Raw genomic sequence first — 17353 nt, forward strand, 5'->3', positions numbered from 1 at the left:
CTCACAGGCCCTTAGAGAAGAGACAGCAAGGACAGTGGTGGTCCTGACTGCAGTGAGAAATAGGCACCTGCTGAATACCTGCTCTGTGCCGGGCACCAGGCTCTCAGCACCCTTTACCACCTAGTTACCTGGCTGTGCCATTTTGCCAATGACATGGTCAACCAAGGCCGAATGGCCGGCAAGTGGAAACCCAGGCAGCTCATGCCCAGAGCTGGACTCCCAGCCCCGCGATACTGCCTTTTCACCCACGGGCAGTGGGTTGAAAGTGCATTCTAAACACGTGAGTGCTGCAAAGAGCTACGCACCTGCGTTTGGGGGACTCTGGGAGATACTGGGTGAGGTCCAGAGTGTCGGTGACTCCTACCTGTCTAGTCCCCTTGTGTGCCCTGTTCTGAGCCCACGGTCAGAGTCTGGGTTCTTCCAGGCTCAGTGGAGCTTCCCTCTTTTCACATCGTGGGAAGCTTCTGGGCTTGTCGATAATAAACCTTCATCTACTGGACCCCGGAAGCCCACCTGCGTGGACTTAGAAAGGTTTAGGTGCCCGGCGGGGCTTTCCCACCACGCCGCCACCCCCTCGGACCTGAGGGTGAGGTCAGAGCACAGAGGTGGGGACCAAGGAAAAATTCCTCCATCAGTGTTATTGATTAACCGAGGGGGTGGGGGTCTGAGAACAGGGGTTTGACTGCTCGGAAGAGAGGGGGGCTGTGGAAGGCAGGGCAGAGTGGTTTAGGGACCCTGTAGAAAACTGTCAAATGAGCCGGGGGCTTAGCCCATCCTTGGGCCACAGAGCTCTGCCCCACGCATTAGTGTTGGCCCAGCATGCACTTGGTGAGTGGTCCTTTTGAAATGGCTACATTTCTCTGTCGATGATGCCATTCTTCCTTCTCAGATACTAATTATTATCAGAGTTCAGTGACAGGGGCCTGAAATTCAAATGCGGGATCAAGGACATCGGGAACACAAGTGGCCTTTATTCCACCATCTAATCCTCTGATTCTTAAACACACAGAGCTGATTTGTTTGCTCTGTGCTGTTTCAAAAAAAAATTTTAAAACCTGTGAGCTGGGTGGCCGCTGCCTCAGTTTACCCCTGGCCCCTGCAGGGCCGCCCTTCTCCTGTCTGCCACCTGCCCAACCCTGTGGGCATTCGAACCTGCAACCACCCCGTGGTGCACTGGGGAGTCTCCTACTCAGGGGAAGGGTACCTGAGGTTTGGGTAGATTTACCGTCTCGAAAGGCTGGGTTAGGGCCGACTGGCCACTCTGTGTGAGCGGGAGTGTTTATACTGCGAGTGTGTATCAGAGGTCAGATACACGCGTGTTCGCACGGTAGTACGTCCCTGCTTTCGACAGGAATTCAAGGCTCTTTCGGGAGCCTGGTCTGGCACATTTCCCAAGCGCACATTCCCAGGTACAAAGGGAAGATCATGGACACTTGTCCCAGGTGGTTTACAGCTGACCCACCAGTGTTGGAAAGGGCCGTTCAGGGACAGTTCCGGCATGGACCCTTCACACGGGCATTTCAGGGAGGGATTTCCTGATGTCCCCAACACGTAGCCGCCACAGGAGCTGGGACCCACCCCCTCTGTCCGCTTCTTGGTTTCTAGCATTTGATCAAGTTTGGACCTCAGTGTTCGTTCATTCATTGACCTTAACGAGCTTTCTTTTCCTGCTGCTGCTCTGACCTCCTGCTGTTCTGACCCAAGGTCCCCTGAGACCCCAGCTTGGGCTGTTAGGGAAAGTGAGACCCAAGACCCTGAAACCCTTTATGATTTGACAGTGGGGAATGGTTCTTTTGGGAGGAAGCTCAGACCCATCAGAAGGAGAAGCCTGATTTTATGCCACCGTGTTATGTGAAGGAGGGGGGCTTTCTCACCTTACCCCAGGTGTTTGTTCCTGCTGCAGCCCAGAAGGGGTAGTGAGCACCCCGATCCTAAGCCCTCCTAAGCCCGTCTGGTCTCAGTAGGACCTCGGGGGTTTCCTGTGCTGGGTTGGAAAGCAGCTTTAAATGCACGCTGACAAAGTCACAGTAGGAGAGTGGAAGGTGAAAATGAACAACCCCCCACAAAGCTCATATCCGGTTGGAATCAGCCCCCAAGGAGATGATGAGGTTTTGATTAGGACGTGGGACCCAAGGCTGTGGGTGGGGGCAGCAAACATAATCTTTATCATTATTATTTTTATCGAGACAAGCAAAGTCTCAAGTAGGTCTCTTAACTATTGAGAGACTCGCTATAGAATAAAGCTCGGTTAAAACATGTTTACTGACCATCCTTGATTCTTCCTCCGTCGGGCGCATCGGTCATTGCTCCTTCCAGAGCAGCAGTTCAGCTTCTCCTCTCACACAGCCCTGTGGGGCCGTGGTGTGGGGGCTGGGCGGGAAGCCCCTGCCCCTTCTGGAGTTGGAGATCCTTCTCCCGTGAGGTCTAGGGCAGGCTTTGGAGAATTAGTAGGTCCCCTCTAAGCCCACCTTCACAGACCGTCTGCACTTTCCTGAACATTGAAATTAGGTTTTTAGGGGTGAAGTAACAACTGCTTGAAAATAAGGATGAACAAATCCTTCCCATAACAGTCATGTTTGAAAACATGCAAAGAAAAATTTGTGTTTTTCTTTTTACATAAAATTCTCTTGTAGAGGAATGTAAATGTAGCTCAGCTTTTTTGGGCTTTTGCATACCTAGGTATTAGTATGGTGTTAGGATACTTATTTAGTTAATTAAAAATAAGAGAATCTGCATTATACATGCTAAAAATACTTCAGCAGCATAGAAAGATAAAAGCTAGAAGTATTTCTCTTCATGTGTACCATTCTAGAAACATTTTATATACAGATGGGACTATTTAATATATATGGATCTTTACTGGCTTGTTAATTTTAAACTTCGAAAGAAGGTTGTTAGAAGGTAAGACGGGGGCTATGGAATTAAACAAATAAACAAATGGGTTTACAAAGACTTGCACAGGCTAACAGCAAAAAAAAAAAAAAAAAGAAAAAAGAAAAAGGAAAGGAGGAAAGAAGACCCATCATTACTTGATTAGCCCTTTCTTCGGGGGAGGTCAGTGTGACAACGCCTTCCATTGGTCAGACTGGAAAGCTAGTTCCTGTTCACCTGGGTGACTGGCTGTGACATAATTAAAACAGGGTCGAGTTTCCCATTCTTGAAGAATAACTTCTTTCTAATGTAAATTCAGTTAATATCAGCAACAGAAACCTAATTAGATCTGTGAGTACAGCGCAACTCAGGATGTATAAACAATGTTTAGACCTGGAACAGAAAGGAGAAAGAATCCACTTCAGGCCCCGAATTTCAGGGGCCTAGGAGGGGGGTGGGGTGGGTGTTGGAGCAGGGTTGAAGTCCCCCACCCCCACAGGGCGTGACATCTCAGCCGAGGTGATGCCTAGGGGTGCCAGGCTGCAGGCAGCTCTGGTGGCCTTTGCAGAGTCTCTTGGTGGAAGGAATGGGGACTCAGGGTGAACCCTGATAAAAGAGAGGTGTTGGAGACAGCAGCTACTACCTGATTTCCTGGAAAAGTGACCTTGACCTACCAGCCCCTCAATGAAACAATAACCATTATGAAACGTCTCAGAAAAGCAGACCAAGCGAGTAATATAACGCACATCATACCCCTACTTCCGGGAGTAGAGATACCAAGACATTTCAGGTAGTTGATACCGCCTGTATACCCTTTGCCAGCTCCCCTCACTCGTCCAGGCTCTCTCCTAAAACCCACCCCCTTTTCTTTCCCAAAAGATTGTTCTCTAAGAAGAAAGGGGGAGGGGGTAGACACCGTGCCCCTGAACTTGGATCAGAATAAAATGGCAGCTTGTTTGGCATTGAACCCGGACATCGCCTCTGTTTCCTGCTGCTGTGGCAACAAATTGCTGTAAATTGGGAGTTTCCCCACGACACCGACTGGTTACGCTGTAGTCCTGCAGGTCAGGGGTCCCACAGGTCTCCCAGGGTGTGATCAGGGTGTGGGCAGGGCTGGGCCTCTCCTCGAGGCCCAGGGACAGTCTGTCCTTGCCGTGCCCAGCTCCCAGGGGCTGCCCACATTCCTGGGTCCATGGTCCCTTCCTCCATCCTCCGAGGCAGCAATGTCACATGTCTCTGACCCTGTTCCTGTCCTGACATTTCTCTGGCCACAGCCAGGGAAGTTCTCCCGTTTCAAGGCCTTCCATCTTGATTCTATCTGCAAAGTCTGTTTTGCCATGTAAGGTAACACAGTCACAGGTGCTAGGGCCTGGGACGGGGGCACCTTTGGGGGCTGTTGTTACTCTGCCTACTGTACCTCCCCTCAACTTTCTGATGGTAACAGTGTGTCTGGGTGGACGCCAGACACGCCATGCCTCCAGGAGTACAGTGGTGGCTGGGTCCCCGCCTGGCCTGGCCTTTGTCACTTCCCACCAGCATCACTGGGTCAACTCCCCTTCCCCAAGCCTGGGCCTCCTCATCTGTGTGGCTGGTGTTCTCAGCCTCAGCAGGACTGATGTTTGGGGCGGGCTGATTTTCTCGTGTGCCTAGCGGTGTCTCTGTCCTCCACCCACTCCATGCCAGCAGCATGCACCCCCTCCCGCAGTGGTGACGACCACAAGTGTCCGCAAACGTTGCCAAATGCCCCTTGGGGGGAGGTACAGAATGGCCCAGTTGGGAACTGCTGTGAGCACCGCCCGGCTGAGTGTCTGAGAGACGGAGACTGGAGGCTGAAGGTCAGACTGCCCTGTCCAGGTAATTGTCTGGCCTGGTACAGAAGGGACCTGTGGGCGTCCTAACCACCTTTTATCCCGTGCAGTGCTCTCCGCCTGGGCCCTGGTGTTCGGCCTGCCTTGGGCCCCAGAAGAGAAGGTGAGCTGTACCTTACAGGAGGTGGCCGTGAGGGCAGGGCCCCCATAGGCCCAGAGGAACAGACGCCAGCACTGGGGTGGCAGTCTTCTTCCCCAGGGACACAGCGACTGCTTGCCTTTCACCTGTCTGCTCCCCCTTCCACCATGGTGTTCATTCGCTTGACCTGTGAACCAGAACCCTCCGCCCTGTGTCTGACCTTCGACCCTGTGTTACATGTAGGTGGCCCTGGTTCAGTGGACCGAAAGCGTGGGCCTAACCCTGGTGGGCCGAGACCAGTCTTCCATGCAGCTGAGGACCCCTGGTGACCAGATCCTGAACTTCACCATCCTGCAGATCTTCCCTTTCACCTACGAAAGCAAGCGCATGGGCATCATCGTGCGGGTGAGTCCTCTTCTGTGTGCCACTCAGCAGGGCCAGAACCCCGAGTGTGCTCCGAGCGTCCCTGAGGCTCGCCACGCTTTCTCAGCCCCTCCTAAGCACCTTCATCACATCGTCTGTTGCTCAAACTCACAAGGGAATGTAATGCCCTAAGCAGAAAGGAAATTAGTTCTGCCATCCGACAGAGCCTCGGAGAGCTGACCCAGTTCCAGGGGGAAGGGTCTCGGGAGTGTGGATGGGGCTCATGTCGGTACGCATACATTTCTCACTGTGCTCTTTTGTTTAATTGTGTATTTTCCATGGAGGCGAAGTTCACATAATGTAAATTAACCATTTTAAATGTAAAATTCAGTGGCATTTAGTGTATGCACAATGATGTGCACCCTTCTGTCAAGTTTCAACACATTTTTGTTGCCCCAAACGGAAACCTGGTACCCATTAAGCAGTCTGCTGCCCAGCTTTCTCCCCCCCATCCCTGGCAATTGCCCGTCTGCTTTCTGTCTCTGGATTTACCTCTCGTAGACACGGAATCACACAGCAGAAGCCCTTTCGTGTGTGGTTCCTTTCACGTAGCAAGATGTTTTCCAGAGTCTAACAATGTTGTAACAGGTATCAGCACTTCGTTCCTTTCCATGGCTAAATAATATTCCACGTTGCTTATCTATTCATCCGTTGATGGCCATTTGGGTTGTTCCCACCTTTTGGTTATGTGACTAGTGCTGCTGCGAACGTGCATGCACGAGAACTTGAATGCCTGCTTTCAGTTCTATTGGGCGTGTACCTGGGAGTGGGATGTGCCCAGCCAGTTCCTCTGTTGCTGGGTAATTCTGCCTTTTGAACTCGTGAGGCACATCCACACTCTCTGCAGTGCTGTCTGATCTTACAGTCCGGCCGGCAGCAGTGCACGAAGGTCCTGGGGTTTGCACATCCTCCTCAGCACGTGTTGCTTTCCACGTTTTAGGTTATAGCCGTCCCAGTGATCGCGAAGCGGCACCTTGCTGTGGTTTGGATTTGTGTTTCCCTAGTGACTAGTGATGTTGGACGTCTTCATAGGCTTACTGGCCGCTTGTGTATCTTCCATGGAGAAACGTCTGTTCAGTCCTTTGCCCACTTTTTAATTGGGATGTCTTTTTTGTTGTTGCGTTGCGAGAGTTCTTTATACAGTCTGGTCACTAGAGCTTTATCAGAGGTATTATAATGAAAGATTTTTTTCTCATTCTGTAGGTTGTCTTTTTACTTTATTGATAAAATTTCTTTGGTGTACAGAAGTTACTGATTTTGACTCAATCCAGTTTGTCTATTTTTTTTTTCTTTCGTTGATCTTGACTAGATATCTCATCTAAGAGTTCATTGCTGAATCCAAGGTGGTGAATTTACCCCTATATTTCCTTTTAAGGGTTTGGTAGTTTTTGGGTTGTGGGTCACTGACCCCTTTTGAGTTAATTTTTGTATACGGTGTAGGTTGGAGTCCATCTTCGCTCTTTTGCACATGAATATCCAGTGGTCCCAGCACCATTTGTTGAAGAGACCATTGTTTCCCCGTTGAATAGTCTTGACATCCTTCTTGTAAATATTTTCATTCGTACAATCACACAATTATTTTTAAAGTCAGACCGTTTACTCAGCATCATCATTTTGCCACATTTATTTCAGAATTTCTTTTTATAGTTTTGAAACTTTTGTTGAACTACAACATATACAGAGAGAAGCACTAACATCGTAAGTGCGTACACCTCAAGTGTTTACAAAGTTAACGCACCCACGTAACCAACCAGCCGCCAGGGCAAGGAACAGAAGCCCACCCACCAGCACCCTTCAGCCCCCTCGTGCCCCGTTTCTGGGCACTGCATCCCTGCCCCCCAACCAGGATGTAACCACTCTCCCCCTTTCTATCGCTGATTCATTTGGTCTCTTGTCGAACTTTGTGTAGAAGAAATTGCACAGTAGATACCCCTTTTGTCTTTGAATCCATTTGCTAAAATGTACATTTCTAAGATTCCTCTATATTTTTGCACGGATTGTTGCTCAAACCATTTCTTAAAGAAATACAGCGTGCCTTCCATGGAAGTGCCCCCTCGGGCCTTCCTTGATGTACTTCCTACACCAACTTCCTTGCTCGTAGGAATTGTAAAATGCTATCATCAGACGTGTTTGAAGATAAATAGTATGTATTGTGGGGTTACATATTTTCATTCTCTACCTAGGTGGCATTGTAGTATATGTGTCATTTTTTTTACTTCCCGGTTTTTTTTAGCACCAAATACACTTAGTGTTACACATGTACACCCACCCTCAACCTTGGTGAGTTTTGAGGCTGCACTGGGCGTGTAGACGCTCTTCCTTCTGTCTGTCACAGTGCTCTCTGCATGGATTGGCGTCGTCAGCTGCCCCTAGCAAGAGCCCTCCGTGTGCGAGGCGCCGTTGTTGGGACGTCAGGGTTTGCCTGGGCCGTCTTCCCAGCGGGAGAGTAGCTGGGTTGTAGAACACACGTGTCTTTACCTCTGCCGGCTACCGCCAACTCCTTCTCCAAAGGGCTGTGTTAATCTCGGTCTCTCCCCACGCTCACCCACATTGGATAGCATCAGACTTGAAACATTGTGCCTGCCCGGAAAGTCTGAATTAACATCTCGTTTTCCTACTTGCTGTCTTACTCAGAGAGGCCACACGTTCTCCATCCCGGGACACCTGGTAACCTGGGGCCGCTTTGTTCTTAAACCTGGCTGGTCGTCAGAATTGGCCGAGGGAGCTTGAACAGTGCGGATCCCTTGTCTCCATGCTGGCCCTGTTCCAGTGTTGGGGTGGCTCCCCACAGTGTGGCGTGGCTGGAGGAAACTGCCTCGGACCACGAGAAATTTTGGAATGAGAGCCTTCCATCTTTTCTGGATTAAAAAAAAAAAAGCGAGGACCTCCTCCACCCTATCTACACAAGTCTTTCTTGTCTTAGGGGTCCGGGCTGTAGATTCTGTTATAGTAATTAGTAATAGTAGTCTTAGTAATTAATAATGGTAGTAATTAGTAAGAGTAGTACTAGCAACAGTACTAATAGTAGGTAGCAACACTAGGGACAATTACAGTACTGATGGGTAACATTTAAATAGTGTTTATCCCACACCAGTCGCTGTTCTAAATAATTTGCATAAACTAATTCACTTAATTGTCCCCACCGCCCAGCGAGGTTGGTACTATTATAATTGGCATTTGACAGAGGAGGGGATTGAGGTCTAGAGAGGCTAAGAAATCTCCCCAAGTTCTCATAGCTAGAAAGTGGTGGAGCTGGGATTTGACCCCAGTTTTTCCCTGGCGTTGGCCATCGGCCACGCTCCTTCACTGCCACACGGGCCTCTCTGTGGGTCAGCTCCTATGTCCCCCGGCTTCATCAGAGTGTGTGAGCAAGACGGCAGACGCAGTATTTTGTAACCTCACCTCAGAATGGACGCCTCCGTTATATTTTCCTTACTCTGTGGTTAGAAGGAGGCCACTGCCTTCAACACCGACTCAGTGGGTGTAGATCACACGAGGGTGTGGCTACCATGGGGTGGGGCCACCCAGAGCCCGCGATGACAGAAACAGCTCCCTGATGATCGGGTGGCAACAGCGTGAACACACTCTGACCATGATCCAAGAGAAGGGACTGGCCTGGCCCTGATGCCCGTGGGTACTTTCAGGCTCCATAGGGTGTGTATCCCTGGCACCTCTGGGGCTTGCAGGGAGCCTGTCTCCCATGCACCTGCCGCTGTTGCACGGGTCCTCCTCTGGCATGACCAGTGGCTTCAGATCACACCTGACGCCAGGCACGCCCGTGGCCGTGGGAGCAGCAGCAGAAGTCCTACGTGTGGGTGTTTCCTGGGGCGTCATTATCTCCTGTAGAATTTCTTTAATTTTGTTCCAGCCTTTATTTTAAGTTCAAGGGCTATGGGCTCTGCTAAAGTCATTTCAAGGTTGAGTCATCCCCTAGGAGTCCCCAGTATCAGCCCTCCTCAGATGAGTGGGCAGTAGTGCACCCCACCCTTCCTTTAGCTGTAAAGGTCTCCCATTCCCAGACACACGTCCTGTTTTATCAGCAGTGGCCCCACGTCTTCCCCCAACAAGACCAGGACTCGTGCCCGAAGGTGTGGGTGCTGTTGGGTGGGCAACTAGACCACCTTAAAATGGCACTCACCCTTCCCGGGTTATAAAAATGATCAACGTTCAGTTAAGACATTGAGAGCAAATAAATCTGTAAAGAAGATCAAAACTGTTCATCTCTATTTTTCCCACCAAAGACAGCCAAAGACAGTTTTACGTTTTCGGAGAATTTCCTTTTTTTCTAAGCATATGTGAGTGTAAATATCCATAAGCATTTTTGTAAAATTGGCATTGAACGCCACATAAGGCTTTCTCTCCCGCCTCTCCAGTGAACTTTATAATGAAAATTTTCTCATTTTACTAAATGTGATTTTTTAATGATTTTAATGTGGACATGGTGTTTTGTTGAAAAAACAAGTACCATTATTTAATTAAATATATGTATTTTGGGCTGCTTGTGTTTCTCATTTCTTCACTGCTTAAAGATCCATCACTGGGGAGCCATTTGCCAGGCTGTCTTTGATGAAATGCATATCGTTTTGCTAATTTCTCTTGGTGGCTGACCTTTCTTCCTCTTTATCTTTGCTTTGCTGGGTGGAAGTCAGCATCCAGGGCATTTGGACCGGCTTTGCATTTTGCAAAATCTCAGTCTGCTCTTCTACTGAAGTGGCTGTCATCCTGGGGCCATCTTCCCTGCAGGGGACATCTGGAGATACCTGGAGACATTTTTGGTTGTCACAGCTCAGAGGGTAGAGGCCAGGACGGCCTCCTCACAAAGGAGCATCCCCCGCCGGGGGTCACTGTGCCGGGGCTGAGAACTCTCAGTTCTGACGTGTCTGTAGAGAGCCTCTGTGGTTTTGACAATAACTGTCCGCTCCCTGATTCGAGGAAGTGGTAGCTCGGTGATGAAGGCTCTTGGCTTGTTCGGTGCCTGGAGACAGTTAGGGTTTTGCTGTCTCCTGGTTCATCAACCCTCTTAAACACATGTGGGCTCTGTGAGGCAGGACGCGGCAGCATCTTCTCGTACTCACACAGCGAGGCCAGGCCTTCCCGTGCGTCTGGCTTTGCGGCAGCTCAGTGAGGCTTCAAGAAGCCACTTTCTTGGGGGCTCCTGTGCTTGCCCTTTGGAAGGGAGGCTGGGTCGCCCATTTTGTTTATTCTGTGCACAAATTGCTCCACGGCCCCCCCCACCTCCCCCGCATGGAGCGATGACGTCAGGCCCCTGGTCCAGATGATGCCCTTGTCATTGTTTGAACAGAGGAGGCCTTTGAACAGGTGCCAGCACCAGGCCGCAGTGGGAAAAGATGAGGCACCCCAGACCATGCCGCACAAGCAGCAGATCTCTGTGAACTTATAGCGTCATCTTGCCGTGATATGGGAACGAAGTAACCTTGCGATGAACCCGGCGGGAGGAAATGACTAACGGGAGGAGGCGGTGGACACAGTGTTTGTATTGGATGAGCTGTCCCAGCTCTCCTGGGTCCCTCCGGGGTAGAGGAAGCTGGGGAGGGGACCTTATTTCCTACAGCTAAGCTGGGAAGCACCATTGGGGTGAAGGGGAAAGGGAAAAAAACAACTGGGATGCTTTCATATTCGCACCCCGCAGCTCCCCTTGGCCCGAGAGGCAGGCAAGCACAGGCGCCAGCTGCCCAAGGTACAGCGTGCTCTCTGCAGCTCTCAAAACGCAGGTGGCTGGCAGGGGCTTTTCATGAGTAATCATGTTGTTCCAGAGGATTGTCAGTCATCAGAGGGCATTTGAAAGTTACTTTAAAAGAGGAAACTGGACCCCCGACTCGGCTTTGTGTCCTTATTTTGTATGAGGAGTTTGCAGGCGTGGGCACTCTGGGCTCCCTGGGGTGGTGACGGTCACGCTCAGCTCCCTCACCCATCTTAGCGCCTCCAGACTCCCCATGGTGGCATCGTTGAGAAAACAGTCCCGGACAGGACAAGAACCAGCCGTTTCCCCATCATTCCCCAAAGCCAGGGTTTCTCATCCTCCGTGCTGAGGACCTAGGAGGCTGGATGATTCTCGAGTGTGGGACTGTCTGGAGCGGTGGGAGGCTGTTTAGCAGCGTCCCTGGCCTCTGCCCACTAGATGGCAGCACCACCACCCCAGTTGTGACAACTAAAAAACGTCTCCAGACACTGCCACACGCCTGCCTGGGGGAGGAATTGCCCTCGTTGAGAACCTCTGGGCTAATAAGGCTTGTTCTCCGCATGCAGTATGACCGAGGGACTTGGGGAATCAGTGTCACTCAGTGGGCATTTGATTTGCGGTGTGTCTGGCCCTTTGCTGCGTGCTCCATGTAGATGATGTTGTCTAAGCCACAAACACTTGTGCAGTAGGAGTTGGGCGCATCCCCATTTTACAGGCGAGGAAACCGAGGGTTAGAGAAAAGGAGTAGCTTGTTCAATGGGGGGATCGGCTGGGAGCTGGTGCCAGGTCTGAGCCTGTGATGCCTATACAGGGGGCTCCCTGCTCCCCAGAAAAGCTGGTCTGACTGCAAGACCTCTAGCTGAGGGCTCAGGTACACGTAGGGGTTGGGGGTTGTCTAGATCAGTGGTTCTCAGTGGAGGTGTTTTGCCTCCCAGGGGGGCATGTGCTAACGTCTGGAGACATTTTCTCTGTTACCCCAGGGGGGTGTTGTCGGCATCAAGTGGGTAGAGGGCCAGGGATGCTCCCAAAGACCCTGCTGTGCACAGGCTGCCCCCCACCCCCGCCCCGGAAGGAATTCTCCAGCCCCACTGCTAGTGGTGGCGAGGCTGCGGAACCCTGATCTGGGTAATCCCCTCCCTTGGCCTGGCCGGTGGAGCCCAGTTTGGTGACACTTGGCGCTCCAGCGTGTAAATTTAAAGTTATCTCACAGCGTGGGCGTTGTTCCTGGTGGAATGGTAGTAATTTAAAAAACACACACAAAAGAAACAGAGTTCTTATATCCTTTTGATCTCGCTTTCATCATACAATACTTTTTCAAATGCTTTGAGTTTTCTTCTGTTTTCTGTGGCCTTTGCCCCAAAGCCAGGCCCCCACCTCTGGTGTTTTATCTCTGGCCAAGTGAAAAAACATCATGTATGCTGGGTGCCCTCTTACGCCATCTGTCATGGGAAAGTGGGCACTGCAGCCAGGAGTGGGTGTTCCTCTCCCTCATTCTCACCCTCCGGCCCCCCTAGGATGAATCCACGGGGGAAATCACCTTCTACATCAAGGGCGCCGACGTCGTCATGGCTGGCATCGTGCAGTACAACGACTGGCTGGAGGAGGAGGTGAGCGTGGCGGGGGCCTGGGCAGTGTGTTCTGGAGGCTGCCCTTGCACGATGCAGAGCGGCGGGTCTCTGGTGTCCTTACCCGTGGCTAGTCACACATCACCCCAAAATGTTGCCGCTTCGGATAACCCATCTCTTTCCTGTAGTTTCTTTGGGTCAGGTATCTGGGCACAGTGTGGCCAGGTGTCTCTGCCTGGGGTCTCTCACAGGCTGCGGTCGAGCATTCTGCTGGGCTGGGGTCTCATCGGAAGCCTCAGTCGGGGCAGGACCCACTTCCAAACTCACTCCGTGGTCATGGGCAGGGTCCGGCTCCTTGATGGCTGGTGTCTGGAGGCTGCCACATTCCTTGCTGTGAGGACCCTCCCATAGGACAGTGCACAGTGCAGCAGCTGGCTTTGTCAGAGTGGGCAAGGACAGGGTGGAGACACGGATGTCACTTCGTCATGTCGTTTGTTGGGAACAAGTCACGAGGTCCAGTACACACTCAAGGGAGGCGGTTGTACAAGGTGTGGGTACCAGGAGACGGATCCTGGGGACCACGTCACAGGCTCCTGTCCCAGGTTGGGACGCGGAATTGGCAGCCGCAGGGAGGGAAGGGGCTCTCCGTTTCCTGGGGCCACTTTTGTCGCTCCCTCTCCGCCCCAGGTGGAGGATTCACGTGCTGCTTTTAGTAACGTTTCACCTTCAGTTAGGGAAGGAGATTGCAAGCCCAGATGCCGACAGGGACCAGGCAGGAGACGCGAATGGATGGAGTGGGCCAGGACCTGTTTTTCTGGGAGGGCCACACTCTGCATGTCAAATGCATTGGCATAGCCGCCCCCTGCAACCCGACACCTGTTTTCTGGGCGCACATGGAAGCAGTTGCATCTCACTGGCCTCAGTTATAGTTTTTTGGGAAAGAACGTCAGTGTCGTCAGAGGTTCAGATTTGTCTGTGGAGTCTTGCAGCGTTGACTTAAATTTCAGAACATGTGCGGTGCCAAAGGAAACCATGTGTGGCCTGTGGGCTGTCACAGCAAAGGTGACCTCCCCATTCGAAGGGTTACCCAGGGAACACTGCTTTGGGGAAGGCAGTGTTCTGATTTGCTGTCTCCCTGTCCCCTCGGGAAGGGCCTGGTCCCCGTCAGTGTCCAGCCCCCCTCCACGAGAGTTGGGGACTCGGGGACAGAGCCCTTGGCATGGCTCTCCGCTGACTGCCGTCTGCTTTTCAGTGTGGAAACATGGCCCGAGAGGGGCTACGGGTGCTCGTGGTGGCCAAGAAGTCTCTAGCTGAGGAGCAGTACCAAGACTTTGAAGTAAGTGGTTCTTCGACCTTTCTGTTCTTTTTCCAGCCCTGCCCACTTCCCAGTCACGTCTCCTCCCAGCTCCCCCTGGCTCACACTGCTCTAGCCATCCTCATGCCATTTCTGAGCACAGACAGGATCACTGCTGCCCGAGGGCCTTTGCCCTCGCTCTTCTCTCTGCCTGGAATGCTCCTTCCTCGCGTTGCTTGCCCCATGGCCCACTCTCTTGTTTCCTTTGGCTCTCAGCTCAAATGCCACCTCCTCCGAGAAGTCTTCCCTGACTGCCCACCCAAGATAGCCCGGTTTCATCCCTCTCCACCCATCACCCCATTTAACTTTCTTCATTGCACTTATCACAATCTGTAATGACCTTGCTTATATATATTAACATTCCTAATATCTCCTTCCTGGAATAAAATCTTTTTGAGAGCAGACACTTGGCTAGTCTGCTTGGCTCTTATATTCCTAACATTGAGGACAATCATTGGCACATAGTATACCTTCTGGAAAATTTGGAATGAATTGCCCTCTTGCGGCCCTAATTTTTTTAAGCTGTAGAAAATGTTAGGGTTGAACTCGATCACTGACTTTTATGGCCAAGAGCCCCAGCACAAATACGTCTTGTTTACTGTCTTGTCCCATAGACCGTGTGTCCCTTGAAGGGAAGGGCCCTCCTTCTATCCCCAGTCCCGTCATAAAGCCAAATGCGTGTACACACACGATGAGAAGGGACAGACATGAGGTTGGGGGACAGGCTCCGGGACCCTTGTCCTGTTCTACCCAGGGGAGCTGTGCTTGGCTCTGTCTCTTTTATGTGTTTGAGTTCTTCCTAAAGTTCTAATTAACATTCTAGCCCTGGTCAATTCTGCCTTCCTTCCCATTTTACAGGCATCAGGTCAGCCCGCTGGGGGTGGGGGTTTGAATTCCTCCTGGGGCTTTGCCAACATTGAAGATGGGAGGAAGACAAGGGGTGGGTCGATGCTCTTTGGAAGTGGGACTTTGCCAAGGACCTTGGTTATGAAGTGTATGTTTCGTGTGGGAGAACTTATTGTTTTTTTCGAGATCTTGAGATGTGAGGTTGGGGCTGTTACTGCTGCTGGATGGATAAAAACAATAGGGGCTCAGAGAGGTTAAACAATTTGCTGGAAGTTGCACAGCAGGTGAGTATAGAGCCAAGGGTGCAACTCAGGTCAGTCCAGCTCCAGGGCCTGGAATGATGAACTGGGAAGGGGACCAGGAAGCCTTGGTTTTATCCCTCTGAGGTCTACACCACGTGCCGTGGTGGCACCAGGCATGGCCAGTCTCACTCTCAGTGTCAGAAAGCCTTGTTCCTCCCCACCCGGAGCAGTGACTGTGTCCCCCACTGTGTCCCAGGCCCGCTACGTCCAGGCCAAGCTGAGTGTGCACGACCGCTCCCTCAAAGTGGCCACTGTGATCGAGAGCCTGGAGATGGAGATGGAGCTGCTGTGCCTGACGGGGGTGGAAGACCAGCTGCAGGCGGACGTGCGGCCCACCCTGGAGACGCTGCGGAACGCCGGCATCAAGGTAGGGCGGGCCTGCGTGCGGCCTCACTGCCCGCATGACCGCCTCCGCAGGAGAGGAGCTCTGGGATTATGCGCCTTGTCCCCTGAGCAGAGTGTGAAAGGACAGATGGGAGAGAGGCGGACGTAACTGAGGGCGCCAGGCATGCAGGGACCTCTAGCCTGTCACAGATCGGCCACCGTCAGCCCTCGTCCCCGTGACAGCCCTGGTTTGGAAGGTGGCTTGTGTGTGTGCTTTTCTGGATGTCCCCCTCCTGACTATGCTGGGCTCCATGAAGGCAGGACCTCCTGTGTCCCTTTATCCCTCAGTGTCCAGTATGTTCATTATGTTTTTGTCATGTGACTGGCCAGCCAGCTGTCTCTCTTTCGGTCTGAGTGAATGGGTGACCACCCAGCAGAGTGACCGCCTGCCCCAGCAAACTGCTGTATTTATAGTTTGTACTCTACTGTTTGGGCCCCCCAACCCCCACCAAAATAGATCCGGTAGTTCAGCCGGGGAGGCCAGTAGAGGGCGTCTGAGGAGCAGGCCCTAGCAAAGGATCTGCAACTCAGGGGCTCAAAGCTCCTGGAAATCTGTGAGTGTTACCGCCCGCCTCCGCCCCAGAGCAGCTCCGGCCATGTCCCTAGGCCTGCATTTGGCAAAAGGGAGTGTGAGTGGAGCTGCGGGAGCTTGTGGGTTAGGCCCGCAGTGCAGGGGCTCCGGGCACATGCATGCCCATGGAGCCCAGCCACATGTGGGCATGGATTTTTGTAAGCCGAATGCTGTCTGTCATGTACCCTTGGCGCCCAGGAAATTGCCCGCGAGAGCCCTCTTTTGGGAAGCTGATCCAGTGTCAGATGGGCCTGTTTCCACTACATTGTGGTGTTTAGAATTTGTCACTGGGCCATTTGTAAGACTTTCCCTCCTGGAGTTCTGAAGATTCTAGTTTCTGCTGCTGGCTTCATCTGGAGGTTTTTTGTTTTTCTTTTTCCTTCTCAAAAGCATTCTCTCCAAAAGACGTTTTACTCCAATTTTTCTTTACTCCAAAAGAAAAATTCCCAGAAAGGGGGTTACAAGGTCAGAGGCCGAGGTTTGTGATGTCTGCTGAAGCGTGTGGCCCCACAGTTCTCTGAAAGTGTCACACTGGTGTTGGCTGCCGCCAGATGCGGTTGCTCAGCGTCCGGAAGCCCTTGAACCAGGCGTTTCCTGTGGTGTGGGAGGACACTATGAGCCTTGAGGAGGTGAAAGGGACACATAGCAAGTTCAGCTCGATGTTCTTGGAAACTTGGCCGACGCAGGCGACAGGCTGGCCTCAGACCCTGAGGTCCGCAATGAGGACCCTTTTCCTGCTGTAATTGCAGGTCTGGATGCTGACGGGGGACAAGCTGGAGACAGCCACGTGCACCGCGAAGAACGCACATCTGGTGACCAGAAACCAGGACATCCACGTTTTTCGGCTGGTAAAGCACTCTCTGCACTGGGGCCTTGTGGGAGTGTGGCTGTCGTTTGCCTCGTAACCTCATGACCTCCAGTGGGCCCCTTGGGGGAGGGGGACCACGGTAACCACCTGGGTGGGCCTAACGTCGTCCGTTTGGGAGGAGTTAGAGTGACCCAGGAGAGGCCGAAGGACTCCTTCCGGTGGTCCAGGAGCACCTCGTTCCAGCCCGGTGCGTTAACGTTGTGTCCTTGACCTGGCGGGGGTCGTGGCCCCTTTGAGAAGCTGATGAAAGTTAGGCCCAGTCAGCGTGCAGGATGCAGATGGGAGTCCAGGATTTCACGGAACCCCTGAAGGTCCAGTCCTTGGATAAGAAATAAATTCCAGCTCACATACACTGGCCTCTCTGCCCTCCTGAAGGAATATCTTTAGGAGCCTTTATTTTATTTTATTATTTTTTTAAAGATTTTATTTATTTACTTCTAGAGAAGGGGGAAGGGAGGGAAGAAAGAGAGGGAGATAAACATCAATGTGTAAGACAGGGGTGTCAAACTCATTTTCACACA

At 51.9% G+C, this 17353-nt stretch overlaps 1 protein-coding gene across 3 annotated transcripts in view; it reads left to right on the top strand.

Annotated features, from left to right (window-relative positions):
• Positions 1-17353, top strand: part of ATP9A (ATPase phospholipid transporting 9A (putative)) — a 105359-nt gene that overhangs the window by 69635 nt on the left and 18371 nt on the right. For all 3 annotated transcript variants that reach the window (XM_053925982.2, XM_071221734.1, XM_024559877.3), the window contains exons 15-19: positions 5062-5223; positions 12457-12549; positions 13760-13843; positions 15206-15376; positions 16714-16812. In XM_053925982.2, coding sequence (XP_053781957.1) covers positions 5062-5223; positions 12457-12549; positions 13760-13843; positions 15206-15376; positions 16714-16812 — 609 coding nt within the window. The remainder of the gene's footprint in view (positions 1-5061; positions 5224-12456; positions 12550-13759; positions 13844-15205; positions 15377-16713; positions 16813-17353) is intronic.

This window comes from Desmodus rotundus, chromosome 6 (assembly GCF_022682495.2).
Source record: "Desmodus rotundus isolate HL8 chromosome 6, HLdesRot8A.1, whole genome shotgun sequence".
Lineage (NCBI taxonomy): Eukaryota > Metazoa > Chordata > Mammalia > Chiroptera > Phyllostomidae > Desmodus > Desmodus rotundus.